This window comes from Typopeltis vanoorti, chromosome 6 (assembly GCF_054136105.1).
Source record: "Typopeltis vanoorti isolate ZY-2024b chromosome 6, IOZ_Tvanoo_1.0, whole genome shotgun sequence".
Classification (NCBI taxonomy): Eukaryota; Metazoa; Arthropoda; class Arachnida; order Uropygi; family Thelyphonidae; genus Typopeltis; species Typopeltis vanoorti.
In genome coordinates, this window is record NC_143554.1 from 116,140,376 (window position 1) to 116,152,602 (window position 12,227).

The 12,227-nt window shown below is 35.8% G+C and overlaps 1 protein-coding gene across 2 annotated transcripts in view; it reads right to left on the bottom strand.

The window, feature by feature from the left end:
* The window catches only part of LOC150105844 (nucleosome assembly protein 1-like 1), a 157,991-nt gene that overhangs the window by 93,098 nt on the left and 52,666 nt on the right, over positions 1-12,227 (bottom strand). For both annotated transcript variants that reach the window (XM_090394373.1, XM_090394375.1), the window contains exon 4: positions 7,422-7,521. In XM_090394373.1, coding sequence (XP_090250499.1) covers positions 7,422-7,521 — 100 coding nt within the window. The remainder of the gene's footprint in view (positions 1-7,421; positions 7,522-12,227) is intronic.

The window sequence follows — 12,227 nt, forward strand, 5'->3', positions numbered from 1 at the left end:
TAAACCATGTGGTAATTTTTTTTTTTTTACAACTATATACAAAATTGAGCATCAAAAACAAAGGGGTTGAGTTCATTGCTTATCTGAATACCTTGTGGGCCCAAGATTGTTGCAGTTAGTGAAACCTGGGTATCAGAATCAGATTTAACTGGGATTGAGCGTAACGTGTATAAAACATCTAATGATATTAGATGTTTTAAGTCCAGTTAGGGTAGAAACACACACACACACACAAAAAAAAATGGTAATAATGATCTCCCATGTAGCAATGAGTTTGACACTATTAGTGGTGTGAAGGTAGAGAGGTAACAGAATGAAATATATGGTGAGGTGTTTCTACAAACCTGTTGGTACAGTTGCAGGGATGGTGAAATGCATCACCAATTTAGCCTCATGGATAAAGAGGGATCGTTATGGGTGACTTTAATTATCCAAGCATCGATTGGGTAGAAGAGAAATCTCATGATGAGAATAAAGAGGAATTTCTTGAATTGTTGCGAGACAACTTAATCAAGCAGCATATCAAAGAGTCATAAGAATATGACTATTTTACAACCAGTTGGTGATAGTGATTATTCCATGCTTTCTTGGAAGGTATTTAATTATATTGATGTTTTACAAGATGAATTATAATGTAGAAAATTATGAGCAATTTAGGAGAATACTATCTTTGGTCGCATGGTATTATGTGATGCAAGATTTATGTGATGGTGAATGTATCCCTAGAGCTTGAAGAATAAATAGGGTGGGAGTGAAATTGCATGTGTACAACCACATTAAGCAAGAGATCCATAAGATAATGTGGAAAGAATATCTTGAGAATGAGAGGAATTATGAAATATATGAAGCACAGGCCAGAAAATCAACTAGTATTGTGCAGTAAGCTTAGTGAATTACAATGAATTGATAAATTCTTTTGTGTGTGTGTGTGTGTGTGTGTGTGTGTGTGTGTGTGTGTGTGTGTGTGTGTGTGTGTGTGTGTGTGTGTGTGTGTGTACATGTATCACCTGTTAATAACAATTTGTGCCTATAAATTACAGAGGTATTTCCCTACTGAGTGTTCCTGGCAAGATCTATGCAAGTATACTTGAGAAACGGTTGAGAAGAATTGTGGAAGAAAAGCTTGGTGAAGAACAAGCTGGATTCAGGCCAAATAGAGGCTGTCAGGATCAGATCTTCACTTTACGACAATAGTCGAGAAAGCATGGGAATATAACAAAGATCTGTATTAAGTTTTGTCGATTTGGAAAAGGCATATGACAAGGTGCCAAGAGAGAAGCTATTCAATACGCTGCAGTTATATGGTGTCAATGGGGCATTATATCAAGCAATACTTAGTCTTTATTGGAGTTGTGAGTCAGCAGTTAGAATTGAAGGAAGTACAGGAAGATGGTTTAATGTTAAATCTGGTGTGAGACAAGAATGTACATTATCCCCTCTGTTATTCATTATCTATATGGATCACATTATGAAGGAATGTGGTATTAAACCTGATATCAAAATTGGAGATGTTAATGTCAGCTCTTTGCTTTATGCGGATGATGTTATACTTCTAAATAAATCCGCTACAAGTCTGCAAGATTCTCTGACTAAATTGAATAGCTGTTGTAATAGATATGGTATGAAGGTCAGCAATAAAAAGACAAAGACAATGAAAATAGGTAGAATCATTGAAAATGTCAACTGTGTTGTGAATGGAGAACCTGTGGAACAAGTAAAACATTTCAGCTACTTAGGCACAATTTTTACTGAAGATGGTAAACTAAATATCGAAATAGACAACAGAATCAGCAAAGCTGGTATCGTGGGAAGTCAATTGAATAAATTCATATGGAATAAGAAAGAAATTAGTCGGAACACTAAATTAGCTGTATACAAGACTGTGTTCAAACCAATTTTAACTTATGGATCTGAGAGCTGGGTCAGAAGTAAAACACTTGACCAAAGACTAGAGACCGCAGATATGAGAGTCCTGAGAAAGATTAGAGGAGTGAACAGATGGCATCAATGGCAATATCATATTAAAAATGAGGATATTAGGAAAGAACTTGACATTGTCAGCGTCCAGGAATGCGTTAGCAGAGCTAATCTCAGATGGTATGGTCACTGAAATAGAATGGGAGAGGAAAGATTAGCAAAACAAGTGTTCTCTGCCAGGTTGGCAGGAAAACGACCCAGAGGAAGACCAAGATATAGGTGGATTGATACGGCACAAAGTGCCTTAGACAATAGAAATATAAGATCTGATAATGCTGGAGTCTTGACAAGTAACAGACTGATGTGGTGGAAAATTGTAGATAGGAAGTTAGTAATGATGTAATTTTTTCATGTAGTACTGTCATATCCTGTACACCCCTTGAGGGTACATGGCAGGAATTTGATGATGATGCCTATAAAGCAGAAGCATTTCATTTGTTCAGTTCAGTTGACATTTTCAGTTAGGTTTTCATGTCTGTCTATTGTCAGTGTTTTTATTACTGGCTTTCATACCACTGAGCAGGTACTCAGTTTAATTAGTCCTAAGACTTAATGGATTTATTACAATATAGCATCTGTAAAAAGTGAAGATCTGAGTAACACAGTCAATTTCAATATCTAGTTTAAGCTTCTGTAGATGTGTCAACAATGATTGCTTATGACATGGTGCACTGTGTTGATAAAAGAGAAAGAGAGTGGTCAGTTCCATAGAAACGTCATAAAGTAGGAAGCATTGCACTGTCCAAAAATGTTCAGAGTTCAATATTTGTGGCTAAAAACAGAGGTCCAAGACGAATCCAGGAAAAACAAGACCATATCATCACCTCGAAATTTCATAGTTGGGGTTACGCACTCTGGTAAAAGATGTTTACTGGGCATCTGCCACACCCACACAAGTCCATCTGCCTGGAAGAGGATGTAGCACGATTTGTCACTCCATAACACAGCTTTGAGCTTTCTATGTCTCACTATACATGCTCTTTGCACCACTGAAGACAACACTATGTTGCTTCAGGTAATGTGGTGCTTGCACATTATAACCCTACCATGAAAATCCATGTTGTAAGCCTTGCTTCTGAATGTTTTTGTGCAGATTCATGTTTCATTTGATGCTGCACTTTGCATTCAGCATGTCAGTCAATGAATGGCAGTCTTTACATATCCTTGGTACCATCCTACAGTTGCATTCAGTGAGTGTGATAGGTTGTCAAACTTCACCACCTCCTTCTCACAGCCATTTCTCCCAGACACAGTTGTACTCACTTGGGAGCATCATATTCCTCCAATTTATACAATCTTGCAACTCATTACATGGCACAATGCACTTTGCCCATGGGGGTCCGTTGACTTATTTCCAAGCAGTGTACAGTAAAACCCTGAAGTTACACGGTAGATGGGACCAACAAAAAGCGCACAAGTCGAATTCGCATCACTCAGGGTATAATTTTGCATGTAATTTATATATACAAACATACAATTGGGACCAAAGGTTTACAAAAACAACTATTTTTTAAGAAATATAATCATGATTGTAGTTTTTCATACATAAAAAAGAGAAAGTTATTTCGATGAAGATGGTTTCATAAAATCTAATAGATTCGTCTGATGGCATAATGTCTTTTTCTTGTCACGCAAAATTTCTTCATAGCAAGCTAATGATTTTTTTATTCCTTGCCTTGTGGCTACAATTCGTTCCTTGTTAGAATCCATGTGCTCCAAAATCTGTAAACCTTTCTTTTTGATTGTTCTTACTGTGGATTCCTGTAGATCGAACTTCTTTGCGAGCTCACAAATTTTCATTCCGCCTTCAAAACCCTTAATAATGTTGAGTTGTTTCCAAAGTCAATATTTTTCTTTTCTTGCTAGCTGTAGAAGAATCGGACTTGCTCTTTTGGATGACATTATTATTTTTTATGTGATAAAATTTTTTATCAAGAACATAACATTAAACAATCGCAAGGTTTATACACTATAAAAATCGTGTATGAATGGAGACAGCATGAAACACGCCAGTGCTTGTTCACGGCATGTGCGACACTGGCGAATGTGGCCGGCGGCTGAAAGATACAACTAGTGGTGAGGCGTGAAGGGAATACGTACATATAAGAAACCGCGCAACTCCGGATTTGCGTAAGTCGGGGTATGACTGTACTTATATTTGACTTCTGCTAAGCATGTTTCCTTAAGGAAATGTTGCTGAATTAGGCATGAAGGTAATCATTCTGGCAGTAGGTGTGCATTTAATTAAGCAATTCTAAAGCACTTTTCTACAGATTCCATCTTGCTTCATGGAACATATACCACTTGCTTCTCAATAAGTACAAACATTCTCACTAATTACGAAGGCTTGATACTGTGATTCAAAATTAATTACTTCAGTTTCTCACTGGAGAGTAGTTAAAGACGCACATAAAAAATGTTTTTCGAAGACAACAGAATTTAACTCTGTAGTTATTCCACCTTTCTGGTTCTCCTTAATTGCTTGACTACTCACCCACTGGCTTTCTCATTAGCCACCAACAGCTATTCTAAAAACTCCTAACACTCGTGTCCATTACTGACATTCAAAACTAGTGACATTCTAGATGCATTATAGGACACTTTATAATACCATATGGCATAGGAACATACATAAACACATGATAATATATACAGGGTGTTCGGGATAAATTTGACATATTTATAATTAATTATATTTTTCCGTAAGTTACATGTATTAACACACACTTCTCTTCATTTAAAAGTTTGGACCCTTCTTCATTCATATACAAGATGTCAGAAAGGATGGATAGCTGGAACCCACCTGAATCATGGAAGAGAATAACTTGTATCATGATGATTCGTGCCCGCCATCAAAATAAGGATATTACGACTGCTGCCCAATGCTCCCTGAATACAGTAAAAACAATCAGGCATGAACTAGAGACTTGCAATGGTGACTACGAGGATGTAGCAAGAAGAAAGATCCCTAGCAGACGATCTGATTGCGTTCGTACAGCAGAATTCCTCGCAAATCTGCAGGAACAGGTGTTGAAGAACCCTGGCATTGGAATTCGGGCTTTGTTCGTGGAGTTGCTAACTGTAGTCAAGCCCTGGATAACAAGGGTAGCCAATGGTAGGCCGTATGTATGGCAGCAGGATTCGGCCCCTTGCCACACCTCTGGGAAAGTCAAAAATGGTTGTCTGAAAATTTCTACGACTTCACCAGTCCAAATGTTTGGCCTCCAAACTCCCCAGACCTTAACCCCATGGATTATTTTGTATGGGGCGCAGTTGAAAAAGACACCAATCGCACTTCCAGTAATACAAAAGCCCAGTTAATGGATAAAATTAAAACAGTTTTTGCGGCCCTTCCCAGGGAGACTGTAGCATCAGCTTGTTCGAGGTTCCGAAGCAGAATTGAAGCTGTGATCGATGCTAATGGTGGTTATTTTGAGTAAATCTTGTTGATAGTATTGTAATTAACTCTGCCTGTAATGTTTTTTTGTCAATTCATTAAATTTAATAGATACAAAGAAGATTTTCTTTTTCCTTACGAAACTGTCAAATTTATCCCGAACACCCAAATTCCAAATAAAAAAATTAGAATAATCAAAGAAAATGTGTTGAATGATTTGCAATTGTAATTTATTGCATGAAAATAGAAAATAATTACCGAAAATTTATCATCTAAATCTATGTACTTTGTAGATTATATAACCATGTAAACACAAAAATGTAATATAGATTATAAGAAAGCTTATTTGAAAACATTCAAAAAATTAGAAATAATTTTGTAACGTGCAAAATATTAGACTATTCCAAATTTTTCCCAACTGGTTTTGGGGAGAGTATAGAAATAGCATTTATGCATGGATTTCAGTTAACCATTTGCTAAATATGGGTCGAACGAGTGACATATCGGAAGCTAGGTTTTGTATGGTGTCACTACACAAACAAGGCCAAACTCAACAGTTTATAGCTAAGGAATTGAAATGTTCTCAAGCATAAGTAGTAGTGAGACAGTATTCTAATAACCAGAATTTTCAAAATAATCGCTGCAATAGAGGTCGAAGGTTTATAACTATATCTAGAAATCAGAAGAGACCGAAGAATATTGTGAAGAAAAACTACTTTCAATGCGCAAGGTATTTTCACAGGAAATTGAAAGCACTAGGTGTGAATGTGTCTAAATCTATGACATTGAGACAACTTTGCAAATTGAGTTTTAAATTATGTGTGCCAAAAATGAAGCCATTTATAACTTCCAAGCAAAAGGCAGCTAGAATACAATGTTGTAAGCAAATTCTATTGTGTGTGTGGGGGGGGGGGGGTAAGAGGGCTGGAAAAATATTCTTTTTAGCATTGGAAGTATGTTTTTTTTGTCACATGGTCATCAAGGGATACGTGTTTGGCATCTTAAGAAGCATTTGATAAAGAATGCATGAAACGTTTGGTGATATTTGCAACCTCTGTTATGATATAGGCTTGTGTCACTGCAGAGGTTCCAAAAAAGTCAATTCCAAAGTGTACCAAGAAATTCTTCAGCACTTTTATCGGCATCGGAAGATTTATGTGATGGCGATTTCCTTTTTCAGCCAGATTCAGCTTCTTGTCACACTTCCACGACCACTACTAGATGGCTCAAAGAAAGGCAAATCAATGTACTTCCTTGGCCGGAAAACTCACCAGATTTAAATCCCATTGAGAATTTGTAAGGAATTATGAAGAAATGTCTTCAAGAAGTTGCCCCAAGAGACAAAAATGAACTTGTTTCTAGTCTGCAGACCATACGGGCATGTTTTGATTAAAAAAAAAAAAAAAAAGCAGACTGAACCACTAGTAAATAATATGTCCAACCATTTATGAATGGTCATAAAAGCTAAGGAGGATGTAACGAAGTACTAATTATCATGTTTCCCTTCGACTGATTTTTGTACATTTATTTTTGCATTCTAATATTTTGAACCATGTTAAAAATTATTCTAATTTTATGAATGTTTTCAATTAAGTTTTCTTATCATTTATATTACATTTTTATGTGTTTACATGGTTATATAATCTACAAAGTATGTAGATTTAGATGATGCTAATTCATATTTGGTAATTATTTTCTATGCAATAAATAAGAATTCTAAATCATTCAGCACATTTTCTTTGATTATTCTAATTTTTTGATTCAGAGATGTAGAATTCTATGCGATTCCCTCAGGAATACAATTATCTGGCCTTTCTGAACATGCATGTAAATTAATGTAAACCTTTCACATCTCCATGTTTTGAAATTTTCTAAATCAGATATCATTACTTCAAATATTTGCCTTTCCACATTTGTTTTCTTGTGACATTTTTCTTCAATATTTTCTACTCAATTCTATGAACTTCTCATTTAACAATTTCAATTATTTCAAAATAATTATGTCGAAAAATAAAAATGAATGAAAATAAACCAATTTTAAACTTACCTAGCAATATAAGCTTGTGGAGAATTCATCATAGACCCAAGTCTTGATTGTAGAACAGCCAATAATTCAGGATTTTTCATCATTTCTGTTGTAAGCTGTCCTATAAAAAATAATAATTATGTGTTTCTTTTTATTATTTCTTTTAATATTTAATATTTCTTTTAATTATGTGTTTCTATTTTTAATAATAAAAAATAATAAAAGTTGTATCTTTAAAAGAAATATTCCAACAGAAGTGAATAGCATGCAGAAAAGCTTGAATTAATAATCTATTAACAGTAACTTAAATCCAGGTTTAAGATTAAAAAATGTTTTAATCTCATGCATCTCAGAATAAGTGAAGGCACAAACTTTTGATCCTTTCTGATCTCCACAAAGCTATATTAACAGTGAAGTCTCAGTGCTGAAGATTTTGGGCCTTTCATCAGGTATGATGAAAGGCCCAAAACCATATGATCTAACAGATATCAGTAACATCAAGGTTATGACTAAGAATCCAGAAATGCAATCGCCTACTCAACCATATGGGAGTAAATTTTTAGCCTTGTTCTAAATGCATTACAATTTTTTTTTTTCACATTCTTCTTCTTTTCAAGAATTTTCTGTCCACTGCTGGACAAAGGCCACCTCCAGTTCCTTCCACCTTTCTCTGTTCTTGGCAATGGTTGTTAAATACTGTTGGAAAAAATTGGTCAATTCATCACTCCACCTTCTTTTAAAATTCAGTTCATTATATCTTTTCTTCCTGGTAGATGTCAGGCCCATTTTAGTCGCTTGTGGTAAAGAATAATGTCAGTGATACAAGTCCGGCTTCTTATCCAGGTGTTTTGCTTATCTTTTAATGTGATGCTTAGCATCAGCCTCTCCATTTCTCTTTGAGCGTTTTTTGATAGTTCAGTGTCAGTGCTTTTGTTAGAGACAAATTCCACAACCATACATGACTGGAGGTGTACGCTAGTTAAATGTCTTCCTTTTTTAAACAGAGTGGGATGTCATTGTTTTGAAAAATATTTTTCAATTTTCTGAATGTGCTCAAGGCAAAGTTGAACTCTTCTATTTATTTCTTTTTGAAGTCCACAGTTTAGATCAATGAGATGATCTGAATATGCATATGAAGACTCTTTCCAAGAAATTGTTTTCCTATTATGTTTTTTACCATTACAAAATGATTAAACACGATTTTTCTTTTATTTTTAGACCAACTTTTCTGCTTTTAGTTCTTCAGGTCTTCTGGGGTGTTTGCAAAAATTATGATATCTACATATCTTAGGTGTGTTAAGTTTCTGTTATTAATTTTAATACCAAGGTTTGTCCAGTTTATATTATTAAATATTTCTTGAAGGACTGCTGTAAAGATATTGAGTGATAGTATCCTTGTCAGACACTTTTTTTCAATTGTTATTTTACTGGTCTAAGGGGTGCTTAAGGGTCAAAGCTGTATAACTGAGAGGAGACCTCCACATAGCCTTTAAAGGAATGCGGAGAACCGACCAGGGCTTCTGACCTAATGTCCAATCCTCACCTTCTCGTGGTGCACCCTGTTGGGAATCTACTTGGATACTGAACGAACGAGGAAGGGCTGGCAATTTGGGATTTGGTCGACCAAATTGTATTCTTATTGGTTAAACCAAAATAAAAAAAATGATGGTACAACATGACAAAATTTCATGCCAGCTGGGGCATCGCCCAGTTAAACAAGGCCCCGTTGTTTTCGGCAGGGAACCATGGCGAACAGCGAAAAGTCAGCTACTGGAACATATCTGAAAACAAACCCCAACTAAACATCAGAGTTAAAGATCGGTACTATCAACGTAAGAAGCTCGAATGGCAAAGAAATGGAGCTAGCCGAGGAATTAGATAAGTACCAGATCGACATAATAGGGGTGACTGAAACAGAAAAGACCAAAACTAGTGAGATCTTTCTGAGCAATAAATACAAAATGTTATATTCAGGCAATGACAATCAAGGAAAAGGAGTAGCCATAGTATTCAACACAAAATACAAGGCCAATCTTCTTGAATGGCAGTCAGTCTCAAGTAGAGTAATGTGGGCAAATATGAGAACGGGGAACTGGACAATGAGACTTATTTGTGCCTATGGTCCCACAGAAGGTTCTACTAAAGTAGAAGTGCAGGAATTTTTTGAGGCTTTAGAAAAAGCAACTGACACAATGAAAAATTGATCCTTGTTGGGGATCTAAATAGCAGAGTAGGAAATGATTGTGAGACATATAAAAATAATTTGGGAAAATTTGGAGAAAAGAGCAAAACTAATCATAATGGCAAATGTCTGTTGGATTTCTGCTCAGGACATGGACTGGTTATTACTAACACAATGTTCCAACATAAAAATGTGCACAAATTCACATGGAGAGAAGAGGCTAGGAATAAGAAAAGTCTCATTGACTATGTTATTATTGATAGTGATGTTTTCTCCCTGGTGCAGGACACCAGAGTGCACAGAGGATTTGAAATTGGAAGTGATCACTATTTAGTCTTGAGCAGGATAAAATTGAATTTCATATTGAAAAGAATAACATGTAAGAAAGTTTTACAGCGAATAAAAGTTGAGCTGCTCTCAGATGTGAACTGTAGACTAAAATACACAAAGATTATTGAAGAAAAAATGAAAGCATTTGAGAACAGGAATCAAACTTTGATTCTGCCAGAGAAGCATGTGGTGAAGTTGTCTGAAAGGATAGAAAAATCAGAACTCCCTGGTGGACACAGGAAGTTAAAGAGACAGTGAAGGAAAAGAAGAAAGCATATCAAAAGTTCCTGGCAAATAAGTCAGCTTATGCTCTTAGAGAATATAGAGACAAATGCAAGAATGCTAAACACTGGGTAAAACTAGCTAAACAAAAGTCATGGGAGGACTTTGGCAATAATATAGAAAATAAATGTCAAGAAGGTGGCAAAATATTCTGGAGGTTGTTGAAGAAGCTTAGGAATGGAGGAAAGAGTGCTGTAAAAGGAGTTAGAGAAGATAAAGGTGACATGAAAACGGGAGAAAAAGATATCCTTGAAGTATGGAGTAATTACTTTGAAAAGCTGCTAAATGAAACAAGCAGTGATGACATCACAGTGGTAAAAAAGCACTGACCAGGCATGCAGACAGGAATACATATCCATACTTGAAGTAGAAAAAGCAATCGAAGGCTTGAAATGTGGAAAGGCAGGAGATGATATTCGACCAGAAATACTGAAGTATGGTATGAAGTGAAGCCACTGTAAAAGTCTTACAGTGGCTACAGTGCATAGTTCAGACAGCCTGTACAGAGGGACGAATTGGCCGATGATTGGGGTAGAGCTCTAATAGTACCTATATATAAAAAGGGAAATAAAACTGAATGTGAGAATTACAGAGGTATTTCCCTACTGAGTGTTCCTGGCAAGATCTATGCAAGTATATTTGAGAAACGGTTGAGAAGAATTGTGGAAGAAAAGCTTGAAGAACAAGCTGGATTCAGGCCAAATAGAGGCTGTCAGGATCAGATCTTCACTTTACGACAAATAGTCAAGAAAGCATGGGAATATAACAAAGATCTGTATTTAAGTTTTGTTGATTTGGAAAAGGCATATGACAAGGTGCCAAGAGAGAAGCTATTCAATACACTGCAGTTATATGGTATCGTTGGTGCATTATATCAAGCAATACTTAGTCTTTATTTGAGTTGTAAGTCAGCAGTTAGAATTGAAGGAAGTACAGGAAGATGGTTTAATGTTAAATCTGGTGTGAGACAAGGATGTACGTTATCCCCTCTGTTATTCATTATCTATATGGATCATATTATGAAGGAAAGTGGTATTAAACATATCAAAATTGGAGATGTTAATGTCAGCTCTTTGCTTTATGTGGATGATGTTACACTTCTAAATAAATCCACTACAAGTCTGCAAGATTCTCTGACTAAATTGAATAACTGTTGTAATAGATATGGTATGAAGGTCAGCAATAAAAAGACAAAGACAATGAAAATAGGCAGAATCATTGAAAATGTCAACTGTGTTGTGAATGGAGAACCTGTGGAACAAGTGAAACATTTCAGCTACTTAGGCACGATTTTTACTGAAGATGGTAAATTAAATATAGAAATAGACAATAGAATTAGCAAAGCTGGTATGGTAGGAAGTCAATTGAATAAACTCATATGGAATAAGAGAGAAATTAGTCGGAACACTGAATTAGATATATACAAGACAGTGTTCAAACCAGTTTTAACTTGTGGATCTGAGAGCTGGGTCAGAAGTAAAACACTTGACCACAGATATGAGAGTACTGAGAAAGATTATAGGAATGAACAGATGGCATCAATGGCAATATCATATTAAAAACGAGGATATTAGGAAAGAACTTGACATTGTCAGCATCCAGGAATGCATTAGCAGGGCTAATCTCAGGTGGTATGGTCACTTAAACAGAATGGGCGAAGATTAGCAAAACAAGTGTTCTCTGCCAGGTTGGCAGCAAAACGACCCAGAGGAAGACCAAGATATAGGTGGATTGATACGGTACAAAGTGCCTTAGACAATAGAAATATAAGATCTGATAATGTTGGAGTCTTGTCAAGTAACAGACTGATTTGGAGGAAAATTGTAGAGATAGGAAGTTAGTAATGATGTAATTTTTTTTCATGTAGTACTATCATATCCTGTACACCCCTTGAAGGTACATGGCAGGAATTTGATGATGATGTTATTTTATTGTTACTTGTGTGAAGTTGGATTGTTATGTTGCAGTGTGGTATATTTTCTGGAGGAGGTCCATATATTCTCCAGGTACTCCGTGATTCTGTGGTGCTTTTA